At 34.5% G+C, this 16057-nt stretch overlaps 1 protein-coding gene across 3 annotated transcripts in view; it reads left to right on the top strand.

Moving 5' to 3' along the window:
* Window positions 1-16057, top strand: part of POLQ (DNA polymerase theta) — a 114136-nt gene that overhangs the window by 56962 nt on the left and 41117 nt on the right. For all 3 annotated transcript variants that reach the window (XM_068546652.1, XM_068546654.1, XM_068546653.1), the window contains 3 exons: window positions 7874-10983; window positions 13352-13495; window positions 14506-14702. In XM_068546652.1, the coding sequence (XP_068402753.1) occupies window positions 7874-10983; window positions 13352-13495; window positions 14506-14702 (3451 nt within the window). The remainder of the gene's footprint in view (window positions 1-7873; window positions 10984-13351; window positions 13496-14505; window positions 14703-16057) is intronic.

Genomic DNA, 16057 nt, shown 5'->3' on the forward strand with positions numbered 1-16057 from the left:
GATTACACCAGGATATATCAAGTTTCTAGGAATTTCACACAATTTCTAGAACACTTATACACCTAATCAAGTACAACATAAAGAAGGCTTAATGTTACTTCTTGTTTGGTAATGCTTCCCATGTAATTTAACATACCAAATAAGCCTAACATCTTTTGAAATGTTCCAGGGGCCTCTGAAAAATTTCAGTTAGTTTGTGGTCAAAAGACTTCATTCAGAATTTGATTTGGGGAAGTTTGTCAGAGATATCAAATGGTTTGGACACTTGACTAAATAGGATCACAGGTCCATATGAAACAATACTCGATTGTCTATTTAGCAGATGAAGGGAAATTAAGTTCTAGTTTTATATAAGTACACTATTGATATTAAAACTTAATTTTTAAAATGCTTATAATAATTCAGTTTTAGCCAGCTTGATTACACAAGGTAAAATCCTTTCTCTCTTCAGTGAAGAGAGAAAAGATTTTTGTATGCCTTTAGTTTACCCTTTATAACCAGAAGCTCTAGTTCAGACAAAATTACTCTCATTTCCCTTAACAAAATGCATCTTCATTCCTCATGCCTTTTCTTTTCTTTGTTTTTTTAAAAATTATTATTATTTTTTTTGGCTGCGTTGGGTCTTCGTTGCTGCACGCGGGCTTTCTCTAGTTGCGGTGAGAGGGGGCTACTCTTCGTTGCGGTGTGCAGGCTTCTCATTGCAGTGGCTTCTCATGTTGCTGAGCACGGGCTCTAGGCCTGCGGGCTTCAGTAGTTGTGGCTCGTGGGCTCTTGAGCACAGGCTCAGTAGTTGTGGCACATGGACTTAGTTGCTCCGTGGCATGTGGGATCTTCCTGGACCAGGGCTCGAACTTGTGTCCTCTGCATTGGCAGGCAGATTCTTAACCACTGTGCCGCCAGGGAAGTCCCTCATGCCTTTTCTAGCCAAAAACACATCCTGCTTTCCTTGCATATGGAGATGTTTCCTTTGTTGTTTCTTGTAGCTTTAATTACATATATTAGAATTTTTAATCTTTTGAAAACCTTAATTTCTGGCTAAAATTTAGGAACTAAACAGTTGTGGACTCTTACACTAGCATTCCGAAGCTTGGCAAAATTATAAGTACTCTTTATAACTTCTAGAAACATGTGCTTTCTCATAGAAACTTTCTTAGCATGGCACTGTTGACTGAAAAAAAAAAAAAGCACAATGTGAGAGTTGTGAGTTAAGTTTTATTTGGGGCAAAATGAGAACTATAGCCTGGGAGGCAGCATTTCAGGTAGCTCTGAGAAGCCGCTACAAAGAGGTAGTGAGGAAGGTCAGTGTTATATGACTTTAGTGAAGGGGTTATGAGCAGCCAAGCACACATTTTGGCAGAGGGTTGCTGCTAGTCATGAGGAGCAGGTGTCACTGTTAATGATTTTAGTGCTTTTCTAGATATGAGGAATGTAAGAATTGGGCTCATAAAATCTCCTGAAAATATCTATCTGAAGACCTGTTCTGCCAGTTTTTCCCAGAGCACGAAGTGCCTCATTCCTGATCTCCACCCTGAACTCCTTTCAGGGGGTGTTGAAGGTCAGCAGCTGCAGCAGCTCATGATTTAATCCTTGTAGAGGTAGATGGCAAGTGCCAATAGTTGGCAGCACCAAACATGCTCACTAATAATCCCAAATTTTATCTTTAGTTTTTCAACAATAGAAAGCCAAAAGTAGATAAAGCTATGTTCAGTAATTAATCTTTCACCTATTTTATCTTATTTGGAATGATCTAAATGTTCAATAAATTTCCATTACTTAACCTAAGCTTAGCAAAACTTTAGGGTTTCAGGCTAAAGATTTGGAAAACTTATTTCAAAAGTTCACCTAGAAAATCTTTTTATTCTACTTTTATTTATTTAATTTACTTGCTCTAAACAATTATATTTAGGTTACTAATGAAAATTTCATCATACCAAGTTATTTTTCTTGCTGACAAATTTGTTAGCTTAGGTAGAGTAAAAATATTATAATTAATGCTGACAACTATTAAGACATGTCTGTTTCAATTAAAGCGACAAACTTAAACTAGCTTTTACTTCCTAAAGATTATCTTGGATAACCTGATCTTGAAAAGCATTTGAGTTAGCTATATTCCTTAGAACTTTGGAATAGCCAATCCTTACAAGCTTGTCTTTAAAAAAAAAAAAAAAAAAAAAAATACAGCTCTTATTGTAGATCAACTATATTTCAAAAAAAAAAAAAGATTACATGTCTGATGAAGGTTTAAATTGTATTTAGGTTATGTATTAAATCTAGGCTTGGTATCATGGGCTTTAGCACAAGTGATGCCATTTGGAGCCTCTGGTTTTTCTCTTTGACAAAAAGGTTTTCATTTTTACTAGTCGGATAGATGAGAAGTTGTATCTCAGTATGGTTTTAATGTGCATTTCTCTAAATGTGCGTGATGGTGAATATTTTTTCTTATTTTCCGGATTACTTAAAGAAATATATCTTTGTGAATTATCTGGTTATATCTTTTCCTTATGTTTCTACTAGGTTTTGGTTTTTACCCTCTCATTTTTAAAGAGTCTTAGAATCTTTTCTTTTTAAAACTGATTAGGGTTCTTAGCCATTTGTTTCACATGTATATTTCATATATTTTTCTCAAAACTTATCAATTGTCTTTTGACTTTATTGCATTGTTTTCACCATGCAGAATTTTTATTTTTCTTTTCATTTATTTTTTAGCAATCTTTTTTTTTTTTTTTGCTTCTAAATTGTCATAGTTAGAAAGGTTTTTCATATATTGAGATGAAAGAGGAATTCACACGTTTTCTTCTAGTATTTGTAAGTTTGCATTTGGATTCCTGATACATTTAGAATTTAATTTTGTGTATGGTGTTAAGTCTGGATCCAATTTTATTTCTCAATGGTTCCCATTTATAAAAAAGTTTATCTTTGTCCCAGTGATTTGAGATGCCATCATCATATATTAAATATCCATATGTAATTAAGTCTATTTCTGGACTTTCTATTCTCTATTTGCTATTCTTTCTGTCAATTAATGAGCCAGTACCATGCTTTTAATTATAAGGGCTTTATAGTGTGTTTTAATGTCTGGTAGGGTAAATTCTACCTTATGGTTTTTCAGTATTTTCTTGGCTATTCTTGCATGTTTGCCCATATGAAACTTAAAGTGCTTTTTGATATTGTATTAGAATTCGATTGAAATTTAATAGAACTGAAATCTTTATAATGTTGAGTGAACCTACCCAAGGATAGGTAATACCTTTGCATTGGATCTAGTCTTTTTGATTTTTCAGGAGTTTTAAAGTATTTTCCTCATATAGGTTTTCAGGAGTTTTAGTTTTCCTCATACAAATTGTGTACATTTCTTGTTAAATTTATTCCTATTTAATCATTATTCTGTTTTTAATTAGTGGCTCTCTTCTATGTCTTCTACATGGTTATTATTTGAATATGTAAAGGCTGTTGAGTTTTATATTTTTTTTATCGTGCTATTTTCTGAATACTTTTGTTGTTTAAATTACTTTTATCATTGATTCTCAAGGATTTTCCAGGTATATTGTCATATCATTTGTAAATAGAGTTATTTTACTTTTTCCCTAACAATTCTTGTGCATCTAACTGATTTCTTTGGTCTAAGTGAATTAGCTAATAGCTCTAATAGGTAGTGGTAGTTGACAGTAGTAATAGCGATAGTGGACATTTTTGCTTTGTTTGTGATCCTAGTGGAAATGCCTCTGCTACCCTAGTAAGATACTGACTTCAGGACTATGGTGTGTGTGTGTGTGTGTGTGTGTGTGTGTGTGTAATCATTTTAAGAAAATGTCCATTAATTGCAATTTTCTTGTATATTTTTTATCAGGAAAATTTTTTATTAAGTTTTGTTAAAGGCTTTTTCAGTATCTATGGAGATAGTCATAGGTTTCTCCCCCTTTACATCTCTTAGCATGTTATATTAATAGATTTCCTACTGTTGAATCAGTTTTATGTTCCAGAATAAATTTCACTGGGTCGTGTTATATTATTTTTTTACATGATGTTGGATTCTATCTGCTAATATTTAATATAGTATACTTTTGCATTGTTATCCATAAATATTTCCCTTATTTTCAGTACTTTGGGACTGGTTAAAGGTTTGATATGATTACCCTATGAAACAATCTTGGATGGTGCCTTTTTATGGGGTTAATTCTCTGATCACCTTCTCTATTTTATTTTTTCAGAACTTAATCTCTTTAGGCTTTCTATGTCTAGTGGGGTCAATTTTGGTAACCTTTCTTTCCCAACGAAATTATCTATTTCATCTGGATTTTCAAATATATTTTCATAGCGATCTGTAAATTAGTCTGTTAGGAATTTTAAATATTTCTTCTATTTCATTGGCTATGCCTCTTTTTTGATTTATTATTTTGTAAATTTGTACTTTCTGTTTTCTTCTTGATCAGATTAACTAGTGGTCTATTTTGTAAATTTTAAAAAATTAAGTATTTTCTTTTACTAGTTAGGTCTATTAAAAAAAATCTACCTCATTAAATCCTATTTTTTGAATTTTATTACTACTTCCTACTGCTTTCTTTTGTTTTACTTTGTCATACTTTTTCTAGTTCTTTTTGTTGAACTAGGAGTTTAATTTGTTGGCATTCATATTTTTATTGATAAAACACTGTTTTTATTTTAATACTATGAATTTAGTACTGTGAATTTTCCTGTGGTGTCTTATTTTAAATGTAACCATAGATTCTGATATTTAGGGCTTTTGTTACATTTTTTTAGGAATTATGGAATTTGCATGTTTTCCCTCTTTTGCCTGGGTAGAAGTTCTTTTTTGTTGTTGTTGTTAATAATTTTTAGTTTTATTGCATTGCAACCTAAGCATGTTGTTTATAACATTTCTACTTTAGGGAATTCACTGACAATTTCTTTGTTTACTAATATATGATCAATACAAACTAGATAGTTGTATTCTCTATTATAAAAGTAAAATATTTGAGATATTTTCACAAAGTCTACCTTTTTGATTATGTTAATTAAGTCTTATTCATTCCTACTTATTCCCCCCTGCCAGTACTTCATCTGTCTTTTAATAAGAATGGTTTATTAAAGTCTACTAATTGTTAGTACACTTCTCTCTTTGTCTCCTTGTATCTCTTACAGTGTTTGCTTCACAAATGTGGTTGCTTGTTATTTAGAGTGTAAATGTTCATAGTAAATATGACTGATTGATAGTTATCTTTGTTGTGTTTTTGGTTTTGAGCATTAAATTATACCCTTCTTGGAATATCCCTCACTGCTTTCTTCTTGTTTCCCTTTGCCTGGGAATTCCTTTGCCCATCCCTTTATTTTTAGCCTTTTTGAATTACTTTGTTTTAGATATGCTTTTTTATACCACATTGAGTTGTCGTTGTGTTTTGCTTTCTGAAACAAATTGAAGATCTTTTTAATAGATGATTTAATCCCATTCACATTTATCAATATGAATAACATGTTTCATTTCAATTCTCTCAAATTATTTTATAATTATGTGTATTATGTGATATTTGCTGTTTCTTTCTCCACCCAAGGGTATTCTTTGGTATTTTATTTTTAAATTTAGAAAGGTGTATATTTTTGTTTTAATGGGTGCTTTTGTACTTTTTATTATCTGGTTTGTCAAAATTTTAATTGTATCCTGTAATTCCTACCTATTGCCGGAACAACAGTCACTGACGTTGAGCTTACTTTAACTTCCTTTTTCTCTCTCCGTTTTCCAGAGTGCATTATTTCTACTTTATCTCAATATAAAACTTGCATACATTAATTTTCCACCTTTGCCTCCACCCTTGTGGGGGGTAGGGATGGAAGACTAATATAATTTACATTTTTAGTTATTCAGATTACCATCGTTCTTATTGCTGAAGTATTCCTTCCTCTCTTGAGTGGATGAAACTTATCCTCTAGTAGCTTTAGGTTCCTTGAGGAGGGCTTATATAATATAGAATTCTTCAAGTTCTTGTATGTTTCAGACAGTTTTTCCATAACCTTAATATTTGAAGCACACCTTGGCTGGATAGAAATCCTTGGTCTATACTTTCTTTTACTGAGTTTTTTGAAAATGTTGTTTCTTTGCTTTGTATGCTGTTTTCAAGAATTCTTATGGGAGTGTGATTCTTTTGCCCTTCCAAATATGTAGGCCTTGAGAGTTCTTTTCTTTTCTTTTTTTTTTTTTAACATTTATTTGTTTATTTATTTATTTTTGGCTGCATTGGGTCTTCGTTGCTGTGTGTGGGCTCTCTCTAGTTGTGGTGAGCAGGGGCTACTCTTCATTGGGGTGCACGGGCTTCTCATTGCAGTGGCTTCTCTTGTTGCAGAGCACAGGCTCTGGGCGCACGGGCTTCCATAGTTGTGGCAAGTGGGCTCAGTAGTTGTGGGTCGCGGGCTCTAGAGCACAGGCTCAGTAGTTGTGGTGCACGGGCTTAGTTGCTCCACGGCATGTGGGATCTTCCTGGACCAGGGCTCAAACCCGTGTCCCCTGCATTGGCAGGCAGATTCTTAACCACTACGCCACCAAGGAAGTCCCGAGATTTATTTTCTATATCTTTGAAGTTCGATAGTTTTACTAGGCATTTTAGTTAACTCTTGCTATGGAAGAAATTACTTAAGAACTTAGTGTCTTAAAAGCAACTAGTAAATATATATTAACTCAAAGTTTCTGCAAGTCATGAATTTGGGAGTACCTTTCCTCATAGTTCTGGTTTGAGCTCCTCAGGAGGTTGTAGTTAAGTTGTTGGCCAGAACTGTAGTCATCTGAAGGGCTGACTTAGATCTGCTTTTAAGATGCCTCACACACATGCTGGCAGGTTGGTGTTCATTTCTCTACATGAACTTCTCCATATAGCTGCTTGAGACCCTTATGCCATGAAGGTTGGCTTCCCCCAGAGTGAGTGACCCAAAAGAGAGCAAAATGGAAACTGCAATGTCTTTTATGACCTAGCCTCAGTTTTTAGTTGTTTTGGGTGAGAGGCTAAATTGGTCCCTGTTATTTTATCTTGGTTGGAAACAGAAGTTTCCCAGCTTCCATAATTTTTATGCCTCATCCTGTTTTTCTTCTCTTCATGGTACTTTAGTTACTGATATTTTATCAGTCAGCTTGGCTAAGCTCAAACTTTTCCTGTCGTAGGCAATAGCTCAAATCTCTGTTCAGTTGTTTAGACTTTCACCTAGCTGCTTGGAGTCTCTCTACACTTGCATAGTTTTGAGGTCAGCCAGATATTTGGGCAGAATTTGTATGAAAAATATGGGGTTCTCCTTCCCTGGATCTCTCAATTCTGAACTTTCTCTCTTCATTTTGAATCTCTTGTAGTTACTCTGAACTGTCTTTCAAATTCTGTCAATCAATAAACTCCAGGTTTCCATTTAAAGACTCTGTCTTAGTGAGGCCTTCCCTAATGATGCTATTTAAAAATTGCACAACCACCTATCCCTTTCTGGTGCTTCAGTTTTGTTTTTTTTTTTAACATCTTTATTGGAGTATAATTGCTTTACAACGGTGTGTTAGTTTCTGCTTTATAACAAAGTGAATCAGCTATACATATACATATATCCCCATATCTCCTCCCTCTTGCATCTCCCTCCCATCCTCCCTATCCCACCCTTCTAGGTGATCACAATGGCACTTCAATTTTTTGCACAGCTCTTATCTATTACCAGTTGACACAGAATGCATTTTAACATTTGTTTACTTTCTGATTTCCCCAACTATAATGTAAGCTCTATGAGAGTAGATACATTTCCCTCTTGTTCAGTGCTATTTCTTTAGTTCCTAGAAAAGCTCAGATTGATGCTTAATAAATACTTGTATTAATAAATGAATCAATGCATTAATTTATTTATTTTCCTACCTCTTGTATAGTACCCGAAAGGCAGTGGATGAGGAAGAGGAAGCAGTTGAAGAACGTCGGAATATGCGAACTATTTGGGTGACTGGCAGAAAAGATTTAACTGAAAGGGAAGCGGCAACTCTTATAGTAGAAGAAGCCAGAATGATTCTGCAGCAGGACTTAGTTGAAATGGGAGTGCAGTGGAGTCCATATTCCCTTTTAAATTCTGATACACACTCATTGACCTGCAGTGAATCAGAAGTAAAAGAACACAAATTTATACCCCAAACTAAGAGTTCTTATAAAAGATTAACTTCAAAGAAAAAAAGTAACACAATATTTAGTGATTCTTCTGTTACTCATTTACCAAAGACAGTGCAAGATTTAGATAAAAGTAGAGAGCATACAGATTCCTTTTATTATAAATTTCAGGATGGGCATCAAGAACGTCAGGTGCATTCCACTTCCAGAGCAAAAAAACGGGCTTCTTTGAGTATAAATAAAGAAAAGCTAGGAACCTCTCTGAATGAGGGGAAAGCAAGCACTACGAAAGTTGTTCAGACTCTCTCATCTGAGAAAACAAAAAAAGAAGCTTTGAATTTCAGTTCAGAAGAGATGAGTACAACCTCTCAATCTTGGAAACATAGTAAGCATCTAAAACGATCTAGAGACAGTAGCCCTGTGAAAGACACTAGGATGTGTAGAATCAATTTACAAGAACAGACTCTGTCTAATCCTATTCATTGTGAAGAGTCATTTACTTCAGATGAGAAGAATATGGAATTTAGAAGTCCAGAGCCATTTGCTAAAAACATATCTTTCTGTGCTGAGGGAAGATATAGCAAAGTATCATTCCCATCACAAACAGAACAGAGTTGTTCAAGGAACAATAAAATATCTAATGATGTTCTTGTGGAATATTTTATCACAGGATCCCAGAATAAAAATGTGACTCATCAAGCCACTAGTGTGGTTAGTGAAAACGGAAGAGTATTAGCTGTTGAATCAGAAAAAAAAAATGAAGCATTGATACAAAATGATTCAAAAAACCAGCATGTTAATGTGAAACACCATGACACCCATCCAATTAACCAGTGCCTGGAAAAGCAGTTTGATAAACAGACAAATACTTACACCAAACTGAAAAAACCAGTAGCAAGACAAATGCCCTATGAGACAGATAGCAGTTATATGAATAGGGACTCAAATGTTGTTATGAAATGTGAAAGTACAAAGTTGAATGCTGAGGAAAATAAATCAAGTAATCTTCAGGTATCAGAAGATAACATAAGCAGCACTGAGATACCCAGTGGAGTACATCTACTAAGTGGAGCATTTGGTAAATCAGGAGGCCAGTGTGAGAATATTCTAAATACCCTTAGAGTACAGGTAAAAACAGATGCTTATGCAGCAGACAGAACTAAAAATAATCATGTTTCTGACTTAGGTTTAGATCTCTGTGATTTTGAAGATAGTTTCTACCTGGATACTCAGTCAGAGAAAATAATTCAACAGATAGCAACTGAAAATGGCAAGCAAGAAGGAGCAAAGGATACCAGCCTGGCAACAGGGATGATGCAGAAAAGCCTAGACAAACAGAGCTCAGTGAGCTCCTTTCAGAAAGAGATTCACATTACTTTTCCAGGTGAACAACATTCACCAGGACTGACAAATCATTTGAAACTTAAGACTGTAGATGCTATGAAACAAAGCACTGATTCACATGGGGTTGATAACCTGACTCCAGAAAGCCCAATTTTTTATTCTCCAATATTAATAGGGGAAAATGACCCATGTTTTAAAGGCAATGAACTTTCTGTTACTGACTCCCAATTAAATAGTTTTCTTCAAGGTTATCAAACACAAGAAGCTATGAAACCAGTTATACCTCTGGTTCCTAAAATGAGAACTCCTACTGATATAGAAGTAGAACGTCTGCCAGTTCCTGAAACAAGTTTGAATTTGAGTGGTAGTTTACTGTTTGACAGTTTCAGTGAAGAGTACCTCGTAGAAGAGCAACCACCTGATGTACAAGCAAAAGAACGCCTTCCTTCTGAAATAACTTCAGTCCATTTTGGTGATTCTCTGTGTCTACAACCAGAGGGCCCAATTAAAAAATCAGATGTGAATGAGAATCAAGATAATCAGCAGCCATTGTCTTGTTTCAGTGATGAGTCTACTGTATTTTCAGAAATGGATTCTGCTCAGATGGTTGAAGCTTTGGACACTGTAGACGTATTTCCTGTCCAAGAGAAACATAATACTGCAGGATCTCTTAGAGTATTAGAACTGAGTGATCCAGTGATTGTGGGTAATGATTATTCCCAAAGAGAAGTAATTGGAGGAGATAAAGATAAAAGGTCTCAAAAATCCAAATTAACTGGGACAAGGCAAGATAATTCATTCATATGGTCAGGGGCATCATTTGATTTAAGTCCAGGACTGCAAAGGATTTTAGATAATGTGTCCAGTCCTCTAGAAAATGAAAAGCTAAAATTAACTATTACAGACTTGCTCAGTTTGAAAGGAAAAAATACAGAGGTAAATGACAAACAAGAAATGATTTCAAATTTGGAGACAAATCAAGTTCAAGGAATTCCATTTTCCCCTAATATTGTGTTAAAAGGCAATATTGATGCACTAGAGAACAATGTCATTCATGGTGAAACCTCCTCCCTCTTGCCTTGTAAAGAAAACTGTATAGTTGATGATAATGGACTCATTCCTCCTATACCATCTGCTTCTAAGTTGTCATTTCCAGGTTTTCTTGGAACATCTTCTGTAAAACTTAAGAAAATTAGTAGTGGTTTACAACTTGGTGAAAGTTATTCATTTGGCTCACCTTCAGATAATAAAAACCGTGATTTAAGTCCAGAGACTAGAAATGGTTTCAAAGATGACAGTCCTATTAGAGACACAAGTTTTTCACCGCAGTTACCACAGGATGGATCGCAGTTAACTCTAGCCTCATGCAGTCCAGAAAGTTTGGCCATAATTGACGTAGCGAGTGACCAAACTCTCTTTCAAACATTCATGAAGGAGTGGCAAAACAAAACTCGATTTTCCATCTCATTGGCTTGTGAAAAGATCAGTAATTTGACATCTTCTAAAAGAGCTACTATTGGTGGTAGGTTTAAGCAAGGTAAGATTTTTTAAAAAATCTTTTACATTTGTATGTAAAATAGTGGACTGAGATGGGACTGAGACTTTTCAGTATTGGATATTAAATGTAATAAATGTGTTCAAAGTTTAATAAGTTTCTCCTATGTGCGTTTACATGTGGAACAGCCTTATTGTTCAGCACAACTAGATTAAAAATAGTTACCCTCTGGTATAAGAGATGGGGGACCTCTGGACACATGGGTAGGAGAGCTGAGCAGTGAGGCCAAGAGCTCAAGCTGGTAGACTGAAAACGTGCAGACCACTAGGAGACTGTTCGTTCCGCTGGCTCTGATCCATTGTTGTGCCTGGATCAGGCACAATCAGGCCTGTGTCTGCCTCCTTCCAAGCAGGCCAGAAATCCCATCTAAACAGCCTTTCTATAGCAGCTCCCCACAGGAGTTCCATACCAGTGTTGTCTCCCAGGACATTGACCCAGCAGCCAGTCTTATTGCTGGTGGGGACACCACAGTTGGTATGGCTGGTTCAGGGGCCAGCATTAGAACAGTGTTTGACAGATTGATGCTTGGGTGTGCCAGGAATCTGTCTCTCAAACAACACCTCTTTCTTCTATGCCATTGTGGGCTCTGCCTTGTCTGAGGCCATAGGGCCCTTCTGTTTGGTTAGCTCCTGGTCATGCCTGGTGTTAGAGTGTGCCAAGCTTACCATTAAACACAGCATTTCTCCAAGAAATCATATATATATGCATCTATGTATATATATATATAATCATAATGTGCATATATTATATAATATGTATATTAGTTAGAATATAATTTTGTAAAATTTAAGATGTATATTTTGACAATGGATCAGACTTTTTTTATGGTACCTTAATGGTGTGACATGGTTTGAATTTAATTAATTAATTAAAGTATAGCTGATTTAAAATATTAAATTAGTTTCAGGTATACAACATAGTGATTCAGTATTTTTATAGATTATACTCCATGTAATGTTATTGTAAAATAATGGCTATATTTCCCTTTGCTGTACAATATATTCTTGTAGCTGATTTATTTTATACATAGTAGGTTGTACCTCTTAATCCCCTACTGATATCTTTCCTCTCCCCCCTCCTCTCCCCACTGGTAACCACTGGTTCGTTTTCTATATCTGTGTCTGTTTATCTTTTGTTATATTCATTCGTCTTTAATTCTTAGGTTCCACATATAAATGATAATATACAGTATTTGTCTTTCTGTCTGACTTATTTCACTTAGGTCCATCCATGTTGTTGCAAATGGCAGACTTGGTGGTTTTTATTAATCATCATTGCTCATGAATTATTTTCTCTTAAACTGTAATATCCATATTCACTTATGTAATAACAGAAGTACATAGCAAATAGGCACTATATTTTTCACAGTGTATATTAGCTATGTTTTCCAAGACTTATCTCAAGTAGAACTTGTACCTCTACTGATAGTCATGAAAGCCTCATAGAACTCTTTCAGGTTTTCAGAGAATTGAAACTTTTGGTTAAATAATGCCATGTATTCCTGTCTTATTTCATGGAAGTAATGATTCAGTATTATGGGGGGTAGCTGTAGTCAGCTTGACAACCTGTTGTGGAAATCAAAGATTTGTTCAAATTTCTTAAATCTCTATATTTATGAAAGAGTTTGTTCATAAAGTTCTGAGTATTTGATCTTCAATTCAGGAAGCATATGTGTTAACGACAAGTTTTATGTACTTTCATTGTTGACTAGCTCTTTCCATTTTTCATTCAACAAACATAAAATTGAGTACATTTTCTGTGCTAGAGGTTAGAGGGATAAAAACATTCACTTAAATTTAACAAATATGTGACAGTTATTTTTCAGGTATTGGGGATATACTTGTAAATAAGATGGATTAGTTTTTGACCTATGTCTTTGTGAAATTGAAAGGTGTATTATTTTAGGAAAAATATTGACTCAAATACAAAATCATACCTAATTCTTCACTAAGAAGTAAGAATCTTGATTTTTCTGGAGTTTCTAAGTATTAAGAATTGCTAAATTTGCTACAAAATTTTTGTAGTGTGCAAGTGGTCTTTATTTTTGAGTTATAGAAATTCAAAATGCAGCTTTTGGAAAACTTAAAAAAGTTAATTTTAAACTATCTTAGTCATTATTACAGATCTCTTTTAAGAAATCTTTGGTAGATTTTTCATAGTGACAGTTATCTTAAATGATGGGAAGCCTAGAAAGATCTTACACCTAAAAATGACTATCCACATAATGCATATTGTAGGGATCTGAAAAATTTGCTTATCAAATAATTTTTTATTATATCTTTTTTTTAGTATTCAATTTAGTGGTTTCATTTTTAGAGATTTTTAACTATTTCACTTTGGTTTTACATAGTTAGTTCCTCTCAGGAAAGCCCTATTGGAGATGATGGAATTCCTGTTAAAGGTTGTGATGGCATCTTGGTGGTTGGACTGGCAGTATGCTGGGGTGGAAGAGATGCTTACTATTTTTCATTGCAGAAGGAACAAAAGCATTCTGGTAAGTAATCACTATTTGGTTAAGTTACCATATAATTTTAATGTAACCTCTATGAGGATAGTGACTTGTCTGTTGAGAATAGTTTCCTGATATATACCTAGAATTTATTTTTTAGGATTAAAAAAAAAACCTTTAAAAAAATAGTGGCTATTGTGTACATTATTTCATATATTAACTAGAATGATGTTTTAAGAAGCCACCCCCCTTACTCTCTTCTGCTTGTCACATGTGGCTGTTAATACTGTGTTTTCTTCTTCGGGGTAGTGGATCCTGAAGGACTCACTGGCCACCTTGAGGATTTGCTTCTGAAGACTGGATCATGGCAGTTTCTTTCCAGGCTTTTTTTCTCCCATCGACTGTATCTGGAACTCATTTAGAGGCAGTGATGAGCTAGACATCTACAGTAGTTGAATCACACAGCCTTTGGAGAAGTCTTGGAATTAAAAGGATAGGACCTAGGTATAAATTGTGATCTGATTATGGTTGTTGGATACCTAGTTGATTGTTTGGTTTTAGACAGAAGCAAAATTAATAAGGAAACATTTTAAAAGATGCCGTATAATGTCTGTTCTGAGTAAGCATGACACATTTTCAGTTGTTTCGTAGGAAAACATCTTAGGATAAGTAATTACTTGAACTTCTTTTATTTTAGATGTAATTTTATACATTCATTCTAAAATTCCCTCTGAAATGAGTTCCTTTAAACTTCATTTCAAAATAACTTTTCTCTCTTTAATTCCACATTCTGAGAAGTGTAAATTTATTTTTAGGAATCTTAATGTTTAGAATTTTCTCCCACCTGATTAAATAGAGCATTATAAATCACGTAGCCCAACTCTTAATTTTTAGATTACAGAGCACTTCATCTATATAGCCAACATGACCTGGATAAGGTCTTGCTGAACTAAACTGAGGCTTTTGAGTCTTTTTCAGTCTTGACACTAAAGATTGCTGCTTCAAATGAATGCATGTACTTTTTGCCTTAAGACTTTTTTTTTTTTTTTTTTAAGAAATCAGTGCCAGTTTGGCCCCGCCTTCTCTGGATCCAAGCCTGACTGTGAAAGACAGAATGTGGAACCTTCAATCTTGCTTTCAAAAGGAATCTGATAAAGAACGTTCTGTTATCATCTATGACTTCATCCAGAGCTATAAAATTCTTCTTCTGTCTTGTGGCATCTCCCTGGAACAAAGTTTTGAAGATCCTAAGGTTCTCTGTCTTATTTAAAAAAATTTTACATACTTCAAAAAATATTTAATTTTAATGTTTAGGGTTAATTCTTAAATGACTTGGTATTTATTTAGCTTCAACAATACAGCTTAAGTATTTGAGTAGTCACTCCTTTGTTCAATAACTTCATCCACCCAGAACAGATTATTATGCACCAAATGCCTCTGTGTAGATGAAAACAGAGATGTCACACATTCCAAGCACTAAAGTTCACATCTTTCTTCAGAGACTTAAACAATTTTCATTTTGGTCATAAGTTCTAAATTTTCTGTCTCATAGTAAATTAGAAATGAAAGGAGAACTGTCAGATTTAGATATATGATAGCAGGGTGTTTCAAATATCCATGAGGATAGAGGCAGAAAGTAGCAAAAGCATATAGATATAAGAGATCACAAAGCATAGTAGTTAGAGGCCATTAGCTTAGGGACAAATGACCTTACTAGCCCCTGAGAACTTTTCCATATAATAGCAAACTATGATGCACTCTTCATAATGATGACTCTGAGTTATTAAGGAAAGAGTAACTTATGTTGTTGTAATATACACTTAACAGTATAATGCACTTTCAGAAGACATTTATTTACAGGATCATAGCCCTGAAAAGGGATATCGTTTTTTCCCTCCTGTTGAGACTGGATACATGAGGTGTGTGGAATATTAATTCTGAATTGAGATATGATACTAATTGGTTGTTATTATCAATATAATCAATGATAATAGGATAATATTTTAGTTTCTTTAGCTTTTTTGGCAAAGATTTTTGAAGACAGTATCAGGTAAACTAATGATAGTATTCTTTCCTATACTTCAAACAAGCCTTGGTTTATATGTGATAAATTTCATATAGTTTATAAACTGACCTTTACTGGATATAAAAGGTTATCACCTAATTTTAATGTTCCAGAGCCCAAAATGAGAATATGGGTAATGTGAGCTTATTAAAACTATAGTAGTATCCCAGATTTATATAGCACCTTTGGCATAAACTATTTGAAATATTCCATACTTGGTTTTGTTAATCATAACATTTTTGGTGTAAGAAGAGAAGCTATTAATTTATAAAATTTCACTTTTATAAGAGACGTTTGCCAACTTTTACATCAGACTGTCTTATTCAACACCCCAAAAGGGTTCTGATCACCAATTTCTAATGGTGGGGGGGAGGGGGTTTCAGTGTATCTCCAACAGTTCTCTGGGTACCAGCTGGGTGTCCTACAATTCAGCTCAATTCTGTTACTATCTACCTGGAATGAGCATCAAATCCCATAGGTTAAGGGCTCAGTCCCACAAGCCCCCAACTTCAGACACCAGTTGCAAGCCCAGCTTGTTACCT

This window comes from Eschrichtius robustus, chromosome 6 (assembly GCF_028021215.1).
Source record: "Eschrichtius robustus isolate mEscRob2 chromosome 6, mEscRob2.pri, whole genome shotgun sequence".
In the NCBI taxonomy this organism is placed as follows: Eukaryota; Metazoa; Chordata; class Mammalia; order Artiodactyla; family Eschrichtiidae; genus Eschrichtius; species Eschrichtius robustus.